The 26,051-nt window shown below is 43.1% G+C and overlaps 1 protein-coding gene across 3 annotated transcripts in view; it reads left to right on the top strand.

Moving 5' to 3' along the window:
- Positions 1 to 883: 883 nt before the first annotated feature.
- tulp3 (TUB like protein 3) overlaps positions 884 to 26,051 on the top strand; it is a 35,667-nt gene continuing 10,499 nt past the window's right edge. For 2 of the 3 annotated variants that reach the window (XM_080022756.1, XM_080022755.1), the window contains exons 1-5: positions 884 to 979; positions 11,236 to 11,277; positions 14,042 to 14,093; positions 20,705 to 20,867; positions 22,648 to 22,866. In XM_080022756.1, coding sequence (XP_079878882.1) covers positions 960 to 979; positions 11,236 to 11,277; positions 14,042 to 14,093; positions 20,705 to 20,867; positions 22,648 to 22,866 — 496 coding nt within the window. In that variant the 5' untranslated portion in view covers positions 884 to 959. Of the gene's footprint in view, positions 980 to 11,235; positions 11,278 to 14,041; positions 14,094 to 15,796; positions 15,948 to 20,704; positions 20,868 to 22,647; positions 22,867 to 26,051 lie in introns of those variants that run through there. The other variant, XM_080022757.1, reaches the window with a different exon arrangement.

Here is a 26,051-nt window from a genome sequence, read left to right as displayed (position 1 = left end):
TACATGCATACATTTTCTCAGCTTAAATTGATGCACTTTAAATGTGCTTGCTTAAACGAGCACTTTTCTTCTGTCATTGTATACTACAGTAACTTAGAAATGTACAGTTGTATGAAGAACTCAAGAGAACATTGACTACAAACAGAACAACAAGCATAGCCTTTTTTTTTTTTTTTTACTATCATCAGACATTAATGAAGGTTCTTTACTAACAGAACAAAACTGAATAACGTAAGTGTTACATGTGCTTTCATAATAATATTGTGGTAGAAGGATAGGAAGACAGACACACACACACACACACACACACACAGGCTAATACATTTAGTAACAGAAGAGGGCGCCAGTGTAACATTACATTTGGATGCGAGCGGCTTCAAAACCCAATAAGCTGATGATAATGATAGTAATAATTGGAATTATAACCCTTGTTTGAATTGCACATATATATATATATATATATAGATCTGTTGAATGTTGAATATTTTTTTAAGATTTTTCCTTAATTTAAGAATTACGATTTCATAATAAGAATGGCTATTTTGAACAAGCCATATCAATGTCAATTGCGGAGATCAGCTCACATCCCAGCAATTGGGAATCTTAATAAAGTTATAAGAATAAAACCCGAAAAAGGCAATATACAATATTGTAATGCAATAATAATAATACTATATTATAACAATAAAGAAAAGGGCTCGCAAGCATTTAATAATAAATACATATTATAGTCGTTCAATGTTTGGTCACCATCACGAACAATAACGCATCCCAACGTCTCCAAGGCGTCGCCAATCCGAGCCAATCCCCGTCCTGCTCTCACACCCAGGCGACCAATGGCACAGCGCGACGGAGCGGCGTGCGGTAACCAAGGAGTGAGCAACAGATTTCCGACCAGAAGTAAAAGCGCCGCAGGAGGCCGCCGGCTGGGAAAGCTGCCATAGCAACGGCGGATAAACATGAGTTACTACAGCACAAGGTGAGCGAACAAACAAAACCCCCCAAAAAAAAAAAACCCCAACAAAACACGCAACACCCACACGACCCGCTCGTTTAGTTAGAAAACCAAACCGACGTTTGAGTCAGACGCGAATCCCCGTCTCGGTTACGTTGAAATAAACTCGCTCCTCAACTTTTTAAAGGCACTGTCGCACAAAGACAGCGGCAGCTACCGTTAGCGTCGTGCTAATGCGCTAGCCATAAGGTGATGTCCACGCCGGGTGAGGTACTGGTCACGTAAACAGCAGAGAAATCTCTTTTAGTGAGGTACATCTTCTCACCGTGCTACTTCGTTTTTAGATGTGAGTGACAGGCAGGGGAAGGCAAGCTTATTTTGTGCAGGACACATCGTGCACAAGGGCCATTTAACGCGCATACTTACATAAGGCACGCAATACATTATATAAAAGCAAAGGATAAACGCATCCAAATAAACAGCTAAAAAAAACCCCCCAACAACTCGATAATATCACGAGATTAATTTAAAACAAGCATATACACTTAAATATTTAAGTGAAGAACTCAAATCTAGAACTAGAACTAGAAACTCAGTGGGACTGTTACTACACACTTAGGATAAAAACAAAAAAAGACACAATGAAATGTCAGATCAATTTAAAACAGACCTACACACTTAAATTATGGCAGGACTCAAACATGTGTATATATTTCGGGTAAAAATTTAAATAAAAAAATAAACCTCCTCCCAACAAAACGGTTAATTTGCATGTAGTCTTGTAATGTGGGATCATTAACCAGGATGCCAGTGAGTGTATAGACCTCTTTACTGTGTAAAAATGCCCCTACGTCAAACTACAGATATGGTCTACCCGTCTCCGGCTACTAAAACCGTTCAAATATTGAAGAGCCATCAGTCTTGTATATAGTAGAGCGAGACTAAACATAAAGGGCAGACTAGCGTGTAGTCAGAGACAGGATGTGCGTCAGGATTGTAAAGAAACCTTCACTGAGGCTCTTGGGATTGGGAGGAGAATGAATAAAAACCAAATTGGGTCTATATCTGTTTGAGTGTGATCTTGCCTTTCCTTGTTTATTTACCTATATATTTTTCAAGTGTTTTAGGCGTGTTAATGTGCTTTAGGGAGACACACAGGACCACCCCAACACTTACTGTAATATATTTCAACCATGTTATTATCTCAAGCTGTGTTGAAGCTGTGTTTCTGATAGTTCCACTTCATTTTAGGTCATAAAACAATGTGTATTGACAAAATAGGAAAGGGGAAGTTGTGCTGTAAAGCAGGGAGCCCAAGCTCAGACTCTTTATTGTGAGTTCTTTGCAGTTCACCTTTGCACTCTGCAGCTGTCTGCTCCCCTGGACACACAGACAGGTGTTGATCCCTGTGGTGTGTGTCTGTGGCTTGTTGTCTGTGTTAAGGCTGGCCTACATAAAATATTTTTCAAACCTTAACAGATATTCAAAAATGTGTGACCCCACACATAACGACACGTTTTTAATGATACATTCAACAGTTATGTTCCTATAGTGTATGGAGAGCAACAATTTGGCCAAAACAGCATACAAACAGATTCTATTCACCAACAACCTGGAGGAAGGTCCGTCGCTGTGTTGGTCCCTTGGCCGGCTGAGTCGGTGGTCATTATAATGTCCTATAGTTTTCATAAACTGTACTAAATCATACCAAAATGTTCAAATGAAAGAGGGTGATTCCATCAATAAGTTGGACTGTACGAGCCAAATCAAACACATCTGACTATAAAAGGAATCAAAGTCAGGACGTCTTGGTTGAGGGTCACCCTCACTACTGCTTACGCCCATGCCCCCCATATTGATGTATACAGTGATACTTAGACAGATATCAAACTATAAGACACCATAACTGTAAGAACTTTGTACATAGGATACTTTATTACTTGACATTTAAAACAACAAATAGGCTATATAGTATAATCAAAAATACACAAGCTGAATACAATACACAATACAATCAATAGTTTTTATTGATACTAATTAAATAAAACAAAAATGACATCTACAATCTCTTTCAAACTGTACTTCAATAAAAAAAAAATGATCAGAATAAAAGTAAAGACATTATTTGGTTTTTTTTCCGCAAACAATAGGCAATGTTCTGGGTTAGAAAACGTCACTGTCTGTTCAAAATAAGGAAATATATTACAACCCAGCAGGACAGACTCCCAAGCAGATTGAGTGAAATCTTGCAAGATAATCTGTAGACCCATGAAAAAATTGAGCTCACCGTCGCCTGAAGGGGGGAATGGGGCCCAAAATCGGCTTGATTATCTTAGTAGTAGTATGTACCCCTTAGTGTTAGTGTGCATTTACTTCTAAAATACCCGGAAAGCAACTCCGTTTAGTATGGTACAAGATAAAAGCTACAAGCTCCCACCCTTTCCTGTTGTACCGGGCTGTGCCCTCTATGATTATTTGATTTAATCAGTGGAATGTTGAAGTCCTTGACTTGCTTATAAACTTAAGGCTTTAAGCTTACCACAGAAGAATACTATGCTAAACTAGTAATTGCCATAGTAATACAGTTGCTATATAGCTTTGAAAAGTCCATATGTTTTTATTATTATTATCATTATTATTAGTAGTAGTAGTAGTAGTAGTAGTAGTAATAATATAATAATAATAATATAATAATAATAATCGTAATAATGAGGTTGTGGAGTGAGGCGCTTTGTGACATCATCATCCAATTCGTTAATTATGTGCGGGTTTTGGCTACGAACGTACCGAGCCGCGTGACGTAGACTCGCTCTGTAGTTTTTGCAAACTGTGCATGTGTGTGTCGGAGCGACTCAAATAGACTCTGTGTATTGCTTCCTGCAGCTATATTTATTATAAGAATTGTTATCATTACAGGTGTAAATTAGGGTTGGGCAGATTTACGCCTAAATCGTCTATTGGCGATCGACTCCATCGATCGCGATTGACATTGATGACAGACAATTTTTTTCTTTTTCTTTTTTATCCGCCAGGGAAAATCCGAGCATTGACACGGTATAAGTGTAGTTTACGGTGTTCTGAAACTGAAGCGGAGGGAGGGGGTGGAGGCTCTCGCCCTCTCCGCTCAGTGCTGACGAGTGACCATTTGTGATCGGCTCTCACTTCCCTGCTCTGCAGTCCGGTGCAGCGATGTTAAAAGGGGCAGGTTCTCAAAAAAAAAGAAGACACATAGACCCTGAGCTCTGGTTCTAGAAATGTTGCCGCTCTAGGCAAACAGAGCAGCATGGCGGAGTGCAGATCACGGGCGCCCGCGATGATGCGCACCAGGACGCCGTGATCGCAGGTGCGCCGAGGACACGTTCCTCATGAATATATCTTGCCCAGACAATCTGCTATCTCGATGCCCTTTCACGTTTAAAAAAAGCCGCGCCTGTCTCCCTGTTGCTTTCTGTTGCTATGGGACTTAATTTAGTAAAAACTAGATGTTTTTGTGTGAATACTTGTAAATTATAAATCCTGCACTTCTGGAACAGGGAGACCACATTTGCCACGTTAAATAACATTCTATGTGCTCGCACAACCCCCCACGATATGGAATTTTGCACGATCGCCGTAGCCCAGTGCAAATATTTATTGGGTTACTGTACAATACAGTAACCCATAATGTTTCTATCGCTCTTTCAAGTATCTCTTAAGAGACGTCATAGCATGTGTGGTTACTGGTTATTCAAAAATAATATCTGTTTGATGCTAATAAGTAGGGCTGCATGATTGTGGATAAAATGAGAATCGCAATTATCTTCATTAGAATTGAGATCACCACTACCTCACCATTCTTAGGGGCACATGTACAGAGTGCTGCGGGAATGAGTCCTAAAACCCAGAAATGAGGTAGCTTTTTTGCACTTCTGCCTCCCTCGTCTCAATGTCAATGGGTTTTTTGCATGGGTTTTTGGTTAAATTCCTGATATGAGGTCTGTGGTTGTCACAAGCATAAGAGATTTTCACGTTTTGTGCTACGACATAAAATACATCATAAATGTTGTCGCGCTGAACACGGAAAGCCATCTACTCACAGTGTGTGTGTGTGTGTGTGTGTGTGTGTGTGTGTGTGTGTGTGTGTGTGTGTGTGTGTGTGTGTGTGTGTGTGTGTGTGTGTGTGTGTGTGTGTGTGTGTGTGCGTACATATAGTTTGATGCAGATAGATTCATCGTGCAGTAAGTTTTGAATAAGAAAGAGGAGACTGGAAACTCTCTGTAAACCTCCTTGGCTTACACATAGTTAGCTTTTCCTAAATCTCTAATATGGTTTATGGAAATATCAAGCAAGGCTGGAATGCATCCTTGACCTACTGTAATTCTTGGCCAAGAAATTCCATTGCATATGTGTAAGGCCCCCCTCAAGGAATTCCTGCACCCCCTGCACCATTTCTATTCAGAGAATTCCAAGAATGTGCGAGTATCCTAAAAGACTTAACTTTTCTCCGCAAGAAACACAGGCACCGTCTACAACAGGGAGGATGACCGAGGTGCATTTCACTGCAGCTGCTCGGCGTCCACCAAACACACATGGCCCAGTTTGCTTGAGGGATCCACTCTGTCGCTTTCTGTAACCGTGTCACTCTTTCCCCGGAACAGGGTGAATAGGCTTGTATCTTAGGTTTTCTGACATGACATTGTAAATAATGGGATGAAAATGTAAATAGTGTGATAATTAACGTTTTTAGAATGTAACATTAGATGCAACCTTGATGGTCGTCCTCTTCTGGTTCTTGACATTTTCTGGGGATTCATGTGTTTTTTATGTTTTCTTAGTTTATTGTTGGTTCAAAAATCAGATTACACACAGATTCCCTGTGTTGCCTTGTTCAGAGCCTCGCAGCCGTGTTTTCCATCACACAAGACACGCAGTTAAAACTGCACATTAGCATTCATGTTCATCGATGTATGAACAAAGCGAGGGAGCAGAAGAGGGAGCAGAGGGTGCGTTTACCATCTTGTCCCCAACAGGGAGAGCAGTATTATAAACACATGTAACTTATTTATTTCCATCATTGTTTGACCTGTATAATTACTCCCTCAGGTTGAACGATTCCCCTGTTAATCATCAGTTGACTTCCATGCCATTTTCCCCCTGCCTCAGTGGGCAAACTCATGCAGATACACACACAATCACACACACACACCAAACACACAAACCTTCTCGATGCTTTCTTTATTACACATGGGCATATAGGCACAGAAACTGAACGTGAGGCTCTTGTCTCCAAGCAACTGGACAAAGGCTCCCGACGCCTTGCCACATTTAGAAATGGTTGTCTGTAAGTTACGGCTTAGACAGCTACAGAGCTAACGAACCTCTCAACATTTGAAACGGAGAACTGCAAACTTCATGTTGCGTTAGTCTGCTCTTTTTATGTGAATGTGATGCAGGGTTTTAAGCGTATTAACCACATACTCTAGAATTCAGTGGCTCTGTGGCTTACTGGTATAAAATGCGTCACTGCACGTTTCAGATGTGTGATGCCTCTTGGTGAGTCAGAGGAAATGAAATGTAGTGAATCATCGGGTTTCTCAGAAATCTACTAGAGTGGGGTAGGGGTAGGGTTTGACTCAATGAATGAACTTGGACATCAGTGGAACGTTTTAGGAAAGTTGACTGCAGCGATGGTCAGGAGTCTCCCCCCCCCATTTTCTTTTGAGACAAACCTCCCTGTGGTTAGACATGCAGAAACTTTTTAAAGTTCTAGTTTGCTCCATTTGGGTCATTTGGGTCATCTGGCCCCTGCGTGTTAAGACCCATCACTTTTTCACCTAACCCCCACGGGCTCCATTTTGCATGGAGTCATGGTAACATCAGCCCCCTCCACTCACCATTGGAGGCTGCTACTCCCCTGGTTGGGTACCTAACTACCCTCACTCTGTGACATAAGAGCAGAGGCCCTTGTGAGTGTTCACTGCCACATTACGAATGCTCAGTGGCCCTGTGGCACAGTTTCGATCTCCTATCTAGTGTGCGGTGGATAGCCGAGCTCCAGGCTAGCGTGTCTCTGGCAGCAGCAGCCCCCATGGACACCGTCAAAGACGGAGGAGCTCAACCTGTCTTCAGCCGCTGGTCCTACAGGTACCTGCATCAAAACAACAGCAGCCTCCTCGACTGTCAAATTGTCTACTTTATCAGTTACTTGACTGAGGGTGGTTGGTGGTTTTGCCCATACACGTTCCTGTTGACTCTCTGCGAGCTGCTCTGTGTTCACAGGACAGAACATTTAAAGGTTGCTTGTCTTAGACAGGGTCAGCACAGCTATAACCTTTTCTGCAAACTCTGCGAAGGGCAAACCTGCTGTTCAGGATCTGCCTCATATGTGGCTTTTTGCATTATTACTTTTTCAGAGCTGTGAGATTTTGATGATATAATTATAGTTTGGGGTAATATCAGGGATTAAGGGTTTTATGATTATTGTCGTTATTTTATAGTTTGAGGTAATATCAGGGATTAAGGGTTTTATGATTACTGTCGTTATTTTATTATATATCACTATGGAGGGGAATATATAGCATTACATTTTTTTGTGTGTGTTTTTCACAACATTCATTTGGTCCTGCAACTAAAACATGTCATCCTACTTTTTTCTGAAAACATAAATAGGTTTGTGAAAACTAGATGCATTTTTGAGGGTAATATACCTACGAAAATTCATTGTGTTTAAAATAGCCGTTTTTTTGTGTTTTCTTTATGTTTTGAAAACTCTGCTCATAGTGGAAACAGTAAAATCACAATATCATTGAGAGTCATTTATTTATTTATTTATAATAATAATAATTATTATTATTATTTATTATTTAATTTAATTTTATTTTATTTAATTTTATTATTTTTAAATTGTTTTATTATTATTTTTTTTTGCTGTGTTCTGGTGGCTCAACCTGGTAAGCGCGCATCCCATATATGCACCGCCTGCGGCGACCTGTGTTCGTATCCAGCCTGTGGTCATTCCCTGCGTGTCTCTACCTCCCATTTCCCGCCTCTCTCTACTGCTTTCTACAAAAAAAACCAGTGTCAGCCTCTGACTGCATGTTCAAAGAAGTTGGTGGTGTGTGTGTGTGTGTGTGTGTGTGTGTGTGTGTGTGTGTGTGTGTGTGTGTGTGTGTGTGTGTGTGTGTGTGTGTGTGTGTGTGTGTGTGTGTGTGTGCATAAACCCTCTACGCCCGTGTCCGTGAGAATGTGTTCACAGCCGACCATTTGCATGCTGTGGGTGGCAGCATTGAAAGACTGTATCCAAGGCTGTCCTGAGAATACTTTATTCTGAGGACAGCCTTGGGTACTGGGTACTGACATCAAAGGGTTAGAGGGATGCAGTGACTCAGTCTGCTTGGCATTTACTTTGTAGACGACTGTTTCAAGTGTCAGTTTCAATGCTTAATAACCTCTTATTTTATTTCACATTTCTCTCCGATCCCCAATTGTTCAAGACTGCTGTCCTTTCTAAAAAGTGAACATAGTCTCCACTCATCTTCCGCCAGCGGGCGCCTGGCTCCCCTCCAGGGAATGAAAATGTCATTTCATTCCATCTGCCTGCTCAATGTCACAATGCAGAACACAGGGTGCCTTTTTCTGAAAGTTACGCTCAGGTCACTCCACTCCCAAAACCCTTTCCTTTTCGAGGTTGTTGGAAGCTCTTATTTGTGGAGGCCTCTCATTGAAATGCACATGGCCACAAAATGGGCTGCGTTCCGATAACGAGGTCCCCCCCCCCCCCCCCCCGTTAATGCTGCACTTATCTCTCAAACGGCTTTGGCACCAAATTGAATGGATGTGATGAGCCGTCGCTCCCTCCACTCAGCTCCATCGGTGTGATCAGTGTGATTAGACTCCAGGGCAACACGTCTCCTCACTTATTGGAGAAGGGAGTCCAGAACTCCCTTTAGTGCAGGTTTTTATGATAGGTAGGTTTGATCAACACTACCGGCCCCAAAGATTAAAAAAAAAAAATAAAAGGGGAGGTCAACATGCATATTGGAAAGTACAATTTAAAGCAAGCACATATAATATAATATGATGATGTACATGTGCCAACAGCTACGGACTAAACATGATGCTGAATAGTCTTTGATTTGAATCTGCTTCCACCATGTAGATTGCCAGGACTGCCACGTTTTGATGGTTGTGAGGCTGTAAATCTTTGCACTGCCACGCTAAAGCTTCCAATTACACCGGAGCCAATCGGTTTTTTAATCAATGCCCAGGAGGAGCCAGACGCTCCATGAAACACAGTTTGCCATGGTTACCACGGCGCAACACAATGTATGGGCGACCGTGTTCTCATCTTTCTCACCTAAGCTGTGACGGACTCATTAAACATTGATCATTCCGAGGTGTGTGTGTGTGTGTGTGTGTGTGTGTGTGTGTGTGTGTGTGTGTGTGTGTGTGTGTGTGTGTGTGTGTGTGTGTGTGTGTGTGTGTGTGTGTGTGTGTGTGTGTGTGTTCAAGGAACAGGTGTGCTAGAGGACATTTTAACCTTCCCGGTAGATTGGAGTGGTAATGCAATATCAATGGTTATGTATCCTGTATTACTCAGCAGGTGTCCTTTGGAGACAAAGATAAAAAATTATTAGTATTTTCTGTTTTGGAAGTGTTATCTTCACCATGTCACCAAAATCAATAGATAGTTGGCCCAGTTAGAAATCTTGAAATTCTTGTGCTGAAAATGACCACTTCAGAATAACATCCAAAGCTACTCAGAAGCATTGCTGATGATAATGTACCAAGTCATTTGCAGACACACAGAAGCAGAGCTTGTTTGAAAATCGTGTCAAAAGTAAAACACTTATAAAATAACAAAACTAAAAGAAACGGCGAGCATATCAAATTGACACCTGGAATTCATTGTAATATCAAATTGTAAGCCAGCAGTCAATTGTTGCAAACTTGAGATTTCTTGTGAGAACTTTTTTTCCTTTTCCGTCGACCTGCACGTATTGTTGTTGCTTACCATGGAAACATGTCATAGTTCTTGGCATTTAAAAGTCATTGGAGTGCATCAGGGCTCGCCAGTTACGGGTTGTCCTCGGCAACCAGATTGTATCCATTGGCAACCATTTGGTGGCCTCTGGTTGCCCCCTTTGGCAACCACTTTTTTAACATAGAAAATAGGGACAGCAAACTGCAAAACGTGCGGCGGAGACTCATTTTATTTCTCTCTCTATTATTTTTCACTGTCTTAGAGACAGACGCTATCCGCAATCGATTAACTAGTGGACTCGCTCTCTGATAGTAAATCAAGACGAATACGCGGCTCTGCTCTCCGGTTGTAAGCGCTCCAAAGTAACGCTGCATTCACAGGCTCGGAAGACTAATGCGTGTTGGTGATGTGATCCGTTCATGGGAACCCGGGAAACTCTTGGCTACCAAAGTACATTTCAGACCTTTTTTCACTATATATGTGTTTGCATCCCTGTAAAAAACTACATCTAAATTAAAAACCTCAACTAGATATGAAACAACATTTTGGTTAAAACATTTTTATTTTTTTTTACTGCAAAAGCGAAAATGAGCTGAAACGATATTGTGTACTTACAAAACAAACTAAAATAATGTAATATACAGAAATTGTCTTAAGTTATAGTATTTTTTCCAGTCAGTATGTTCAAATTTGTCAACTTATAGCCATTACAATACAATAACTCGTTGTTATCTTTGTAGACAGACAGCGTTAATAATGAGCATGGCTCAGACCTCATCTGGTGGACAGCTAAATTAAATTTACCATTGTCAACAATGAGGGGACAAACAGGACTGTTGATATTCTTATTGTCCGTGTGTGACCGTATGCATGTGGGTGTAAGAGAGACAGAGACACAGGTGTGATCAGAGAAGTTAGAGTTATTACATCTCTTGTCTTGACTGGTTTCTTCCCCCTCTGAGGATTCAAATTCTGTAAAGTATCAAGAAAACACTTAACCACAAAGAATTTCGTAATCGTCGGTTACTGTAATAAGGCTTTTAAACATTCGTCTTAGTCACATTTTCATTATTAAGCTGACGTATAACTGCATAATATCTTAATCAAAATATGATGTGACTAAAAATGTCAGCCATATTTTCAGTTTTGCAACCAAAAGCTGAATGCCTGGTTGCCAGCCTGGTAATTACTTTTAAACGTTAGTGTTGAGCCTGTACATGGACCCTTGTTAATAACGCAGAGCACCTTGTTGGTCTCCTAACTTGCTTGGCTCTCCCTTTGTCCATATGTGCTGTGCTACCGACTGTTCTCCCGAAAGGCCGTCCAGCTCTGCCAGCTTCTCCTCCAACTCCAGAGCAAGGTAGGCATAAGGCAACATGAAATCTTTTCCCTGCCTAATGTGCTACCTCCACAAAAGAAATGTTGTGTCATGAAAATATGATCGCAGACACCTCAGACGCATCAGACACATCAAGCTTTCCACTGCACCAAAGAGATCAGTTTGTGAATACGTTGGTGGCGGCAATCTTCCTGATATAAGTGCCGTGTCTGTCCTACCATTAAAGTTCAAATTCAAAGGAGAACTCTGGTATTTCTCTTAGCCTAAAACGCATTACTCGTTCAATGGAAGTTAATCCGTGTGACAATTTAAAAGATTCTGATGCCAATAGCTCCCAGTGAAAAGTAAGGTTTAGGTTAAATAATTACTGGTGTCTTAAAGGGGCAATAGACAATTTTTCAACCCCCCCCCTTCCCCCTAGAGTTTCCAAATGGTGTTATTGTTTGGCCGCTTTCGCAAAGACAACCGGATCGCTTTACGTTTTCCTCAGAGCACTCCGTGGAAATGACCAACACCACTTTGGAAATAAGAGAGAAGAAAAAAGCATGTTCACTGAAGAGGTAAATAGTAATCGTCACAATTTTAGTTTAATTTATTGTTGGTTGCGCAATCATAGGCAACCAAACATTGACGCTGGCTTGACTGCTTCGGCTCGTTGCTGTGATACCTCAAAGTCCTTGCCATATTGGAACAGGCAAGACTGGCCTGTAAGCAATTACAAGTAAACGGGGGAGCCGCGGTTTTTCTGTATAAAAAGCACTAGAACATTTACATTTCTCAACCGATTTCAATGAGTCTGTAGTGTGGGGATGGGATGGTTTGAGCAGCCACACCTGACCTGGATCTCGGTGATTGGGTCAGGGTGGCTGCATACCAGTTGCTCATTGGTTGGGCTAACGAGCAGCAGGTTAAAACCCCCATCCTCACACACAGTCAGGAGAGGAGCCCTGTCATGACGTGTTCCATCTGCCCCTGGCTAATTCCATCTAGCCTCCTCTCTAAAATAAACTGGTGTCTACAACCCATTGTCGTCGGTGTCTGTCTGCCGGAGGGCCCTGAAAACACCACTTGGGTGGCGTGTGGCAGGCACAACTGCCACAGTCGTTTTTATATTCAGGGGTCTTATGATCTACGTGGAGTAGATTGCTCCACCGTACACCGTTTCCGCTAATGGTTGCGCGTTGGTTGACACACTTCCTGTAACGCACTGCCATAAATCGATAATCTTCCATGGGAATTCGTACCCGATCTAAACATTGCATGTCCCTCAGAGGCATTTCAACAACTTTATAAACTTTTGGGACTAAAATTAAACGACACGATTAAGACCCATTGCCCTGTTGCTCCAAGCCAATATGTTTTTGATTCCTCCCGCCGACTGTGCATGGCGTGTGTAAATAAAATGATTTTTCTTATTCAGCGCTTCTCAGTCTTTTGCGATGTGTTTATCGTGCATGTTCATATCGTGACGATGATTAAAATACGATTTCTGGTGGCAAATATTTCAATTGACAGCTCAGGCATTTAAGTGGCACTGAATTTTGCGTTGCGATTCGGCCCGGTCGATGCCAATAGGAGGGTTTCGGTACCCAACCCTCATCGCTTGTAGGAATTGTCACTGAAGCTCAACTCAGAAAGCAGCTTACAGCCGTAACATCAAATCAGTGATGTTGGTTCTCGCTGCCCAGCCCCCTACCCCCCAGAAACACCACAGCAACAGTCCTCTTATCGACGACCTTAAAGACAGTCCCAGATGTGTAATTAACGTCCTGCATACACACACACACACACACACACACACATTGACACACACACACACACACACACACACACACACACACACACACTTCATATTCGCCGTCACCTGTGTTCTGAGGGGCCTATAATGACCTCCCAAAGGAGCCATGTGTTTGCCACTAACAATCAACCACACACACACACACACACACACACACACACACACACACACAAATGTGTCACACGTCACACGTCACACATCACACATCACACACACTCAAATCACAGCCAAGTGACAGGATGTTTTCTTTGGACCAATGGATTTCTGGGTTTTGGATACCATGTGTGTTATATCCAACTACACACATGAGGACAGAGACAAGTGTGTGTGTGTGTGTGTGTTTATATATATATATATCCCGTCATATTCCCAACCCTTTCCATCCACCAGCTTGTGGGGACCCAGTTTGTGGGGACGTATCGTCTTTCTAAATTATTTCATGTGAAAGGATGAGGGTTTTGATGAAGAAAAGCAGCACAAGTGGCCTTCTCTCACACTATGTAGGCCGCTGTATCCAAGCAACACGGTCCCTGCAGATAGGTGTCCTGCACAGAGCCAGACAAGAGGGCTCCACACCGAGTCCCTCTCTCGCTCTCGGAGACATTGCGCTATCATTGCCCCATTTCATCTCAAAAGCACTGGGTCGCTCTTTCACAATAAAAGTTGTCCGCTTCAGAGTCAGCTTATTTGAAGTAGCTTTACACACAGGTCACTGATAATCTGTGTCGGTTTAAGTTTTCTGAAGCTTTTCAAGTTAAGATGGAAATGCGAATACCACAGCATGACTAATCCTTAATTAAAAGCCTTATCTCCGTTTTAACAGAAGTCTACGGTTACAGGGTCCCCAGGCTTTGTCGTCTCTGTTGACCTTTTTATTTTATTTCACGCACAGTGCTGCCATCTAGTTGTAGGATTTGACATGCCGGGTTTTACTTGTGTTCCCGCTGTCTTGTAAATCATTTGTCTTTCTCACTTTTCTCCCTGCAGTGGCCTAGAAGATGATTGCACCAGTCTCAGGCAGAGGAAGTTGGACAACCAGGTGAGGTTTCTACACTGACTGTGTGGCAATATCCCGACTTGTTGACGACTTTCGGGATTATTATGAGTAGTCATTTGGACGTTAGCATTCGTCCAGCGTATAGAGTAATCACATTTTCACACAGAGGGTTCACACAATTGGCTTGGGGGGGGAAAAACGATCAAATAACTTTGACTAATATGTAATCCAGTCACACACGGTTTATTCATTTACAAGCGTTCATTCTACATAAAGCGTTTTCATTTTGTTACTCTGTTCCGTTTGTAAACAGCTCGGTTCCGCAGCCGGCACTTCGGGTTGTGGGAAGGACCTCACCCGGGGGCTGTGTAAGCTGTCCTCTTACGTGCCTGAAATGAAAGGCATGTGTGGTCGCACATGGTGTCGCCCACATGAGTAATATTTACCAAATAGATTGTGTAGCCTATTTTTCTTTTACCATGCAGCAAACTTTTTTTTATTTTTATTTTTATTTTTTACTTTAACTGATATTATTAATCTGTGAAAATTATTGTCGGTAAACGGTTAATTATGAACATCCCTGCTATGAACCCAGCCTTTCTTACATTATCTTTTCAGCTCACACGCAGCTGGCTTTAACTCTGTGAATTTGTATTGCAGGGACCACTGAACAGTGTCTGGCCTATTGCAATGAGGGATACAGCAGCGTTTCACTTACAACCAAATTGTTTCGTGAATTGGAAATTCTCCAGTCCCTTTGTGCGTCAGCAGCCATATTGGACCAAGCGACCGTATTTTCAGTCGGTAGACTGAGTGCAAGGGCGTGATAGACGCTGCTTTGGCGAATTCAAATTTGAGTGGGGGGTTTCATGGAGTGGACACAGCTTCTGAGGCGTGTGCATGTGTGTGTGTGTGTGTGTGTGTGTGGTGTGGTAAGTGCGGCGCGGCAGCTCAGCTGTGATGCGCACCGTACCGTATAGCGTCCTTACGTAACACACACTCACACTCACTCACATGCACGCGCAAGCTTCCGTAGACCCTCCCTCCCTCACACACATACAGCAAAACACAGTCTGATACCCTCACGTGCATGTCCATGATCAGAGGCTGCTCTTAAAATAAAACAAATAAATACAATTGACCTAGTTTGGCGGCCTTGTTAAATCTCACCTCAAGGGTTGTCCGCCAAATTTGAAACGGCTCGTCGCCAGCATTACCGCCGCATAAATTATCGCCATGACTACAGTCGCTCTCTTTTTTATAACTGCCTTTCATCATTGCGATCCCCCCGCCCCCATTCCTCCTCTCCTCCTCCTCCTCCTCCTCCTCTTCCTCTTTCCTCTCTCTCACTCGCTCACTCTCCCGCCCTATGTGGTGCCGGAGCACTAATGACCACTGATTCAGTTAGCGACCGAGACCACGTGCTAGACACACACACACACACACACACACACACACAGCGAGGCAGTGGCGGCACAGACACATCCTCTCGTGCCGCGTACATCGTTGCCGGCGCTCAGACGGAGAGACGGGCTCCTCGTTCTTTTTTTTTTCTCCCCCCCCCCGGCCGTTTGCCTTTTTCTTTCTTGTTTTCATTCTTTCCTTCGGGGGGGTTGTGGAGTATCGCGGGAGGAGCGCAGGTGGGGGCTGTCGGAGCTCACGGATCCCTGAAACCTGCCCCTCACGGTGTCGAGGCTTCAGCCGGCGGGGAGGCAGCCACTCTGGCACGCACGCACGCACACACACACATACACACACACACACACACACACACACACACACACACACACATACACACACACACAAACACACTCATCCAGTCCATATGGAAGCCGCTCGGGGCGCATGTCCCCCACTGTGACTTTCGTCTCTGTTCTCAGGATGTCAATGGAACGGGTTGGTACCTGTTTACCTCTTTCTGTCCCTTTGCTCTTATTTGTTGTGGCAGATTGTATTGTTATGTAGTGATATTTGACTGCTTCAGGTATTCTTTGAGTCTGTGATTTTCTACCGTTTCCATATGCTCATTTGATCCCCCGTTTTAGTCTCGGCAATGTGGCCTCCGGGACCCCGATCTGAGGAGATCTTTGTTGTTGTTGTTGTTGGATATGATTTTGTCCCAAACTTCCATACCTGTCTGCACTCGAGTTATAGGGAGAAACAGTGAAACAATGTTGAAGACAGTCATCGTATTGTACGTTCTCTAATGTGTTGTTAATGATGGTCAACGGTGAAGTTGAATATTGATCATTTTTCTTGGGGGCGCAACCTCTTGAAGGACCCCCAGGTTGCCCCCGGAGCCATTGTTGAGAACCACTGCTCTAACTGACGGCTCATTTTGAACTTGTTTGCGCGAGTGACGTTTATTTGTTTTGCTGTCTGTGTTTGTGAAAGGATTGAAAGGGAGAGGAAGAGAGTGATTCGACGCTGTTTTTGAAGCTGTTCTCTTGTCCGGACACTCTGCTACTTTGCCCAGTTTTCTCTGCCTCTACTTTTTCTTCCGTCTGTCCCCTACGCTCCGGCCTTACCTGTCCTATCGAACTCCTTCTTAGCCGAGGACAAAGGCATTTCCGGCCTTAATATTTTTCTCCAACTCTTATATGATTTTTTTTTCTCTTTTGTATTGTTATCGCAGTGTTTTGGCTCGCGCAGGAAGCCGTGGGAGAGACGATATTGAGTCACATCCTGGTCAGACAAACCGCCAAGTACCCGGTCTCTCCCGACAAAAGAATGCAACTATCACAGAGAACTTAAAATAGCATGTTGGGCTTACAATAGAGAGAGACCAAAAATTAAAGGTCAGCCTCACCGCTCTCGTTTCTAATCGGGTATGTTTATCACCAGCCGACTCTTAGCCATGTCCATTTTTCCCCATCCCCGCTGTTCGTGGCCAAGTTGTTCTTTCTCTCAACCCGTCGCCATCCATGATGTTGGACGCATTGATCCCGTTTGATATTCCATTCACCTGTCGCCTCGAGCCTTTTGAAATGTTAACAAGGCCTCGGTCCTGTCGTACATCTGGGTATTAAACAAAATATGGTGTTCCCAAGCTGTTCCTTGCAACCATTCTCCCCCTTTTTTTAAATTTGTTTTTTCATTCAAATTTCTAAGTGAGCTTCTGAAACAATTGGCATTGTCCATTAGGATTGGGGTATTTTTTATTTTTTTATCTTTTGTCCAAAGCCACTTACAACTTCATACACCGATATACTGCAGGCGGCCATTCGAGGCTCATCAGGAGCAGTTAGTGGTTAAGTGTCTTGCTCAAGGACACTTCAAAATGCTACCAGGAGGAGCCCGGTATCGATCCGGCAACCTTTTGATTACTAGACGGCCTGCTCTACCTCCTGAGCCACTGCCCCCCCTTAGTTGTTTTTTTTAAATAGCTGTTTGATTCCCTTATGCTAGGGTCACACCCCCTGTGATGGAGCTGCAGCGTGAAGCCGAGCAGCTCTCGTCTCGTCGCCGTACGGTCACACCGCCGGCGACGGGGGCTTCTGTACCCCTGGTGTTTCTGGCCGTGTCGGCTTAAATGGGCTGGCTGTTGTGGGTGCGCCAAACATTTCAAACCTCACCTTATCCATATTTAATATACATTATAAAGATAGATGGTGCAGTGTCTACTATTTTTATTAAAATGGTGAAGTTTGTTAACTTGGCAAAATAAATAATCTCTTGAAAAAATTGACAATTGACAATAATCGTGCCATCCGTCCCTTGAAATAAAGAATTCCTAGTTGAAGAAACATAAAATGACGTGTTCCTTATTTTATCAATAGTTTAAGTGACGTTTTTCATATAAATAAAATAGGAACAATGCAGTGGTCCAGGCATCCATTTTCCAAGGGCCGGCGCCATTGAGAGCGTATCTTCCCTTCTAGTGGCTGTCGCCCAGCGCTCGGCGCTGCTCATTTGCATAAAGTTGAAACCTGATCAACTTGCCTTGTCGCTGTGAAGCTGTCAGCTCGTCGCCGGTCATCGCTTCATCCCTGCAGCCGGATGAAGCTGAGCTCCATTTGAAATGCATCGCAGCTTTGCAGCGCCCCATTGCTAACGATGTTGACCATACCATTGGTTAGGGTTAGGCTAACTGGTGTTGACCAAGTTCTTAAAATGCAACTAAAACAAGTTCGCGTAGCGGGTCTGTGTGTGTGTGCCTTTCATTGCCTTTGCATGTTATTTACTGTAAAGTAAAGGTTTTGTTTTTTTATTTCTCAGCGGCATCACAATGAGAGCTATGAAAGCTTTTTTTTTTTCCCTTTCCTCTTTTTCTTTTGTTCCTCTGCTCTTTCAAATATGAAACAAGGCCTTGCGGTCCCCCTTTCCGGCTCACTAAACAGCTTCATTGTCGCCAAACAGGGCCCGCCACTTGTTGTGCGTCAGGCGTGCTAATTAATGCACTTATGTAACCTGCCGTCTGCTTCGACCAGATACAGAGATTGGCACTCAAGGGTGGTGGATGGGTGGGATTTGGGATTGGTAGGGGGGGTCGGTTGACAAAACATGACCAAGAAATGAGGGATCGGAAATTGTTATGTGACATAGCAAAGTCTGAACAGTGCCATTGTTCTTAACTTTGGCGTTTTTTCCCATCCTCTGATGAAAATGGTGCTGTAAATTTTCTTTCTGGTTCAAGAGTTCAGACGTTCTATGAAAAACACGGTACAGCGTGATGCATTAAATAGGACAGCCCAGATTCCAGCCATGAGCGACTGAATAGAGCAAGGCATGAAGGTTTTTTTTTGTTCTTTTTTATGATGGCTGAACTCAACTCTTTTGTTGTCTAAATGGCCCCTTATAATCATTATTTATTCATGGGGGCAGACATTCTTTTTACACCGTTTCGCCCTGTTGGCTAGGGCTGGGTTTGGAAAAAAATACAGATAGAATTGAATACCATTGTTTTGATTCATGAATCGATTCGAAAAATTCTAATATCGATACCTTGTTTGAAAGTTATGCAACCGTTTTCCACCGTAGTGCAACACGGCTGGGGGATAGCAACTCTCATTACAGTATTTATAAAATGTCAATATATCGAGAATATAATAGAATAGAATTGCATCGTGAGCCCTCTCCTCAATATCTTGTTGAATTAAATCTTGACCCTTTTTTTATCAAAATGGAATCGTGAGATCTTGCCCAATATTTAAACCTGCTGCTGGCCATCGTTTTGCATGCCATAATACGTTATCGTGAGAAAATAGATGTTTCCCATCTGTAGTTGAAGTGAGGGTTAGGCATGAGATCTGCAGTCTGGTCAATGTAAGGGGGAAGTAGGTGTTAGATTAATTAACATTTCGTAATAATTTCGGCTGGTCCGCAGGTTGCAGGATTTACAACTCCACACTTCATATTTCCTTTGAATTTAATTTTCTCCCGGCCTCCCCTTTTCAAGGTCATAGACTAAAGGTCCATCTAGGTTTTCGATGAGTGCCATTGTGTGGCACATGTCAAGATCAACTGGAGCTCCAAAAGTGGTCCGAATGTCCCCACTAAAACCTCTGACAGGGCAGGGACCAGGGAGGCTAGCGGGGATGGGGTGAGCCGCAGGATGACGACAAAAGACCGAAAATAGCCCAAAATGAAAGAACGCAAAAAACTCAAGGGTGCTAGCACCAGGGTTTGCTGTTGCCGTGGAGACAGTGGAAACTCTTCTTGTCATCAGAGGCGCTGCAGACATGGAGGCTGCCAGTTTGAGTGCCAATTGAGTCTTTATTTATTTTTTTAACTCACCTGAAAGGTTGGAGATTGGCTGTGTATCGGACCTTCTCCGTCTCTGTGAAATGAACACTTTCTGGCTGTCTAGACGTGGAAAGGGCAAAACGCTGAATGCCATTGAACTCTTGTCAGGGTTTGACAGACCCTTCAGCCCAGTGAATGTGATTGAGGGTGATTGTGGCTCGTGGCCTTTGTAGCTGTTTGAGGTAGGAGACCTGCGGTGTCTGGGTATAGAGGACGGCTTGGTGATTGCTGGCTACAGAATGTAAGTTGTAATCAATGACAAGGTTTGAAGTAATAGTATAATAACATACAGCATGGGGTCTCTCTGTATACCACCTCCACCATCCAAGGTTTAAAATCTTTCTTTATAATTGCGGCTGTTGCCTTTCAAAATGTCAAACTTTATTCTGCTGACTATTATTCCCTTACTATTGTGTGGAACAGAGTGGGTAAAGATCCAAGAGGTTATTTGTCACATACATATACACACTTACATGTCATGCATACAGTATATGCAGTGAAATGCCATGACACCCGGTGATTACGCACAATAAGCTCTATAAGCTCTAAAAATAAAAAAAAATACTAAAATGTGCGTAATCGACACGAGGTGCCCGCGCAGGCGCCCACAAGGGGCAGTGCCACAATTGCGATTCTGGGTTCTATAATAATATAATATAATTAATTGTCTGTGTTGTATTAATTGTACATTTTAAATCGTCCTAAATGAAACTTACCTCCAGTGCTTACCTCACTCATCATTCTGATCATCATCATCATCATCATCATTGTCCTGATCATCATCATCATCATCATCATCATCATCATCATCATCATCACCACCATCATCATAAAACACTATTTGGACAAAATGTACGGCGCCCGGCAGCAAATCATATTTATCCTCCATTGTTTTTTAAATTGGACAGAGGGCTCTTCTGGAGGAGAAGCAGCGCAGGAAGAGGAGGGAGCCCCTGATGGTGCAGCCGAACCCGGAGGCGTGGTCTAGGCGCTCCCGGCCCAAGCACAGTGAGGAGCAGGCCCGGCTGGTGGAGTCACGCCTTAGCGGCACCAGCGATGTCATCATGGACGGTGAGAGAGAGAGAGAGAGAGAAAGTAAAGCTAAAATATTCCACAAGGCAAAGTTATATGTTTTAGGCATATTTGTTGTACATTTGTCTATATAGAGGAGAGGTCTTCACGGGGTCTACCCTGACCCAACTACCAGGGCCCGACAGGGGACCCATATGGATAAAGCGTAGGAGGAGTGAAGTTTAAGTTCAAGCTTATTTATATAGCGCCTTAAAAGACAAACCAACCCAAAACTACGGGGGAAGATTCAGATTACAAGGGAAGAAAATAAATAATAAACATTAAATACAGCAGAGCTGCGGTGCATGCCTCTTGCTATATATTTATATTATTCTGAGCCTTTTCCAAGGCAGCTGACATTGACAGGCCAGAAAAACAACATTTTTGGGGCAATTTTAATTATCAGGTTGGTTCGGATCAAGAAAATTCCCGACCCGACTCCGATCCGGGTCTCTCTGCTGTAATACTTCGGGGGTGGGGAAAGGGTCCAGGTATTTAAAAAATGAACCATGGGACGAATTTCCCTGGTCCAATTGGTCTGTGTTTTGGGACCCCTGAAGACCTCTAATGTGGAGCCATGAGTTAGATCTGTGTGTGTGTGTGTGTGTGTGTGTGTGTGTGTGTGTGTGTGTGTGTGTGTGTGTGTGTGTGCGTGTGCGTGCGTGTGCATGCGTGTGCATGCGTGTGCGTGTGCGCGCGCTTGCGCAGAGGACAAATCAGGGGTGATTGACAGAGGAAAAAGCTATGAGGAGTTGGTGCCGAGCGGACCAGCCAAACCCCCCAGAGTCAGGAAGAGAGTGAAAAAGTGTGAGGAAAGGATGAGGAGTGACGCCCCCAAACAGCCTCACCACACTGCAGATCTTCGTGTGCCCTTCCAGGGAGGCTGGTGCAGCTCCCCTGTCAGCGCAGTTTCAGGCAAGGCCAGGGACAGACTTGAGGTTTAAACAAAAAGGTGTTTCAGGGGCTTAGGACTGCAGGGGACACAATGAAGCCGGCAAATCATAAAGCATTTTCTGTAAATGTTTTGGTTTATTGTATGTTCCCAAATTTTTCATTTTCTTTGAGTTCATTTGTACCTTGATTGCATATTGAGATTTTTAATATTTTATTTGAATGCTTTATTATTATTTTCTATTGTTTTAATGTGTGCTGCTGTAAATGCTGCAGTTTCATTCCGGGAATGAATCTTTTCTTGTTTCTTGTTTATTTTAGGATAATTTTTTCTTGTTTATTTTTAGGATTATCGGATGTTCCCAATTTCCTTTCTATTTTTAGGCCTGTTGTGTATTGAAAATTTGTTTATTTAATAATTCCTTTTGTTTATTGCATATTGCCAATTCTCTTTCTATTTTATTCTATTGCTTTATTATTTTCCCTATTGTTCTTATGCGTGCTGCTGTAAATACCGCCATTTCCCTCCGATGATCAATGAAGTATCTGTCTTATAAGGACATGACTGCATTAAGCAAATTATACAGTAATTTAGCCGAGTTAAGTGTAAAAACAACGATTAATCAAAACATGTTACTAAACAAAGGGGCAATTAATAATATTAATATCAAGAATAAAAATTGAAGCAGATTCGATTAACACTGCGGCCGTTGGTGATTGCAAATATTTAAAGGCACATGGGCACACCGTGCTTACTGCAAGCGTGGCGACTCCAGCCCAGATACGAGCGCCCACATTTAAACGAGGGCTGCTACCGCTCAAGTGCTTAATTTGTGACTCGCAAGCTCCAGCCCGAACTGACCGCGCGGCTCATTCTTGCGTGCATCAGGTATCGATGGCCCCGCCGCCTTCTTGGGCTCCGAGGCCCCCGACCTGGGAACGAAAATCCAGATCCTGCCCGTGAGTCAGTCCCGCTCCCAGTCCCCGCCCACGTCCCAGCCTCCCTCCCAGTGTCAGTCCCCCACCTCCGAGGAGCCCGAGAGGGACGGGGACACCGAGACGCTGCTGGAGCCCAAGACGGACATCCACGAAATGCTGCAGAAACGAGGTGAGTCCGCGTCAGTCGATTGAGGCAGTTCATGCACGCACAGATGGACTTCCACAATCTATAACACAAGCCCTTTTGGGTTGTTACGCTCCAAAAAGCTTTCTCGGCTATTTTATCATTAAGTGTGCTGGCAGCAGCGCACACTTACTATTATCTTATCAATGCAAAATTTCGGCGCGCCATTCCTCCCACAGTTCCCGAGCAGCATACATGTGAAATGCATCAAAACGATTGGCTCGATCCCGACGGGTGTGCTGTAGCTCTGTGGAAGGTGTTGGCCAGCATTTTACAAAATCTTCCACTTTTTGAGCCATCTTTTTGGCCCCAGAGTTTTCCTATAGAGTGAGGCAAAGAAACTAGTCTTCATAACGTGTAAACATATGAAGGGAAATCCGCACATAACTCTGCACATAAACACATGTACACCCACGCACACTCACACGGAGCCATCACACGTTTACACTTTCACCAGGAGTTGTCTAGTTGCTTTTGATCGTTCAAAACTGTGAGGCCGCCTCGGGGGTGAGGGAGTGGCACCGTGGCGTCCCCCTCGGCGACCCGTGGAACTCCACTTCATTCCCCGGCGTGAAGGGGACGATACTTGGGCACTGACAACGTCAACCAAAGTGCAGCCACGGTGGCAGCTTTACTCACACAGCTACTCTGTTATTTGCCTCCTTCATTGACTCTGCCGATCCCCCGAGGAGACGTGGCGCATGAATGCCAAACAGTGTGGAATAGATCTGCTCCGTGTGCCGCTGCGCAACGTCCAGTCACTGACTTGGCTCAGTATTTTATTTAATTGTTTACGCTATTAAGACTCTTATGACATTGCTACTGTTTTAGCCTTTTGCGTTGTGGATGGTTCGTATAACTACATATTCGAGCCTTGTTAAACGATATTTTCCTCCCGCCATTGCCTGGCAACAAACAACTGTCTCTCTTTAATGGAAGGATCTGACTGTTAGAGTCTGGGACCTGACATCAGGACTCACAGCAGGTATTTTTAACCTCCCCCAGGTTACTCCATCTGCTGAGAGATGATTAACACAGAAAATGGAAATGGGTGAATATTTTCCTTTTTCGGGTACATTCATATTTGATAACCCTATTCAATCAATATGACCATTTTTGGGATGAAGTTGAAATCTCTCCCCTCGCTGCCATGTAATAATCATGCGGAGGAGGGTCTTTTTTTATTCTATTTTCAGAGGACTGAGCTCAAATTTGCGGCGTGAAATCGGCTGGCCCGTTATGAGCCTTCTCGAGACATTTCCAGAGGGTCAACGTTTAATAATCTGCTGCCCCACACAACCTGTTTACATCCTTTTACAACCTTTTTAATTGGCGACCCTAGCACCACCGAGCATCTGCAGTTTAATTTCACAATGGCTCCTACGTTGGGGGGAACAGTATAACCGAAAGGTTTTCGTCAACAACCTTTATACCCATGACTGAGACGAGATGAGACAAGACAAACATGGATATGTGAAGGAAAAAAAAGTCATTAAACATTTTTGATCTTGTTTATGTGCTGAAACGAGACTCAAATAAACAAAGAATGGGCTAACGGACATTCAAATTGCTGGAATGCTTTTTCCAATCCTCTATGCCAGCCATTTCCAAACGAAAGAATTCTGCCGCCCAATTTTTTTAAATTGAAAATCTCCTGGGGCCATGAAACCTTTAATTACAATACTGATCAGCACGTGAGACTAAGATGAAGTATTTCCCTCTATATTTTTTATTTCATAAACAGAACAATTCTATGTGAACGTGGGCCTATGGCAATGCACTGCAAATTAATAATCCATCCACACACACATAACAACTTGTTAAGCAACAAATGTAATAATAGGGTGAACAAAAAAAATAGAATAGTCATAGTCATAGTCATAGTCATATAAATGAACAATAACACAATTTAAATCCTATTGCTTCATTTTATTAGTTCAGATTACTTTTTTAATTGTAGATATGTCATCATAAATATTTTATGCTAATTTCAAGCATAATTACAAAATTGGAAATTACAAAACTTTTTATTTATTTATTGTAAATGACCTCTGACCTTGTAAATGACCTTCAGTACCTCCACAGCCCACCAGAGGGCCGGGCCACACTTTTGGAAACCCTGCTCTATGCTGATAACTTTGTTCTTTTTATTATGGAATTTGTCCTGTAATTCAAGGTGATGGTGGGTGGTCTTTAAACATGTGTTTTCAATGGCTTTTTTTAAGTCTTTATTGTCTAAAGAAATAATAACATATTTCAACAGATCTCAGGCCTGGGCCAGAGAAGTGGAGGAAGGAATTAAATGAAAAGATGAAAATGACTAAATGTGACTAAAGCTAATCAGCGCTTTCATCTAAAGACTAAAACTTCATCTAAAAATATCTGACAAAATGAAGACTATATGTGCAGTGCCAGTGTTATTTATAACATTTGAAAAAAGCTGGACTCTGGTCACAAAAAAAACACATTTTAGTTTGGACATTTTAGATTTTTACAGGATATCAAATATCGGTTTGGTATGTAGGGGGAGCACAAATATGTTGCTATTTATATCCAGTGAAACCACCGATCTAGGGAGGATTACAACAGGGCGATTTTTCCAGCGGCCACTCCAAACCATTACCCCCCGCTAAGAAAACACATTTATTTCATGGAGCATTAAAATGATCCACGGCTCCTGCCAGATTGAGATGGTTTGGACACGTGTGTAGGAGAGATGAGCGTTACATTGGGAGAAGGATGCTGAGGATGGAGCTGCCAGGCAAGAGGAAAAGAGGAAGGCCAAAGAGAAGGTTTATGGATGTGGTGAGGGAGGACATGCAGGCGGTTGGTGTAAGGGAGGAAGAGGCGCAGAACGGAAGGTGTTGGAGGCAGATGATCCGCTGTGGCGACCCCTAACGGGAGCAGCCCAAAGAAGACGATAATAAGTCAAATGTCGTTCCATTTATTTTCTATACGTTAGATCCTGTGGATGTTGACAAGGTTTCACATTGCACCAGTTCTTCAGTTCTTTCACATTTGATATTTATTATTTCAGAGAAAACATTCAAGCATGATTCTAACCGTGAAATAAAATATTTGCCCTCCTCTGTTGCCGAGGCGTAGCACCGGTTCACGAATATTTGTTGTCGTACATCAAAGCCCCATTAGCTGAGACTCGACATGAAAAT

The sequence above is a fragment of the Zeus faber genome (genome assembly GCF_960531495.2).
Source record: "Zeus faber genome assembly, chromosome: 21".
Lineage (NCBI taxonomy): Eukaryota > Metazoa > Chordata > Actinopteri > Zeiformes > Zeidae > Zeus > Zeus faber.
The sequence above is the reverse complement of the archived record's forward strand: the minus strand, read 5'-3'. Positions and strand labels throughout refer to the sequence as shown.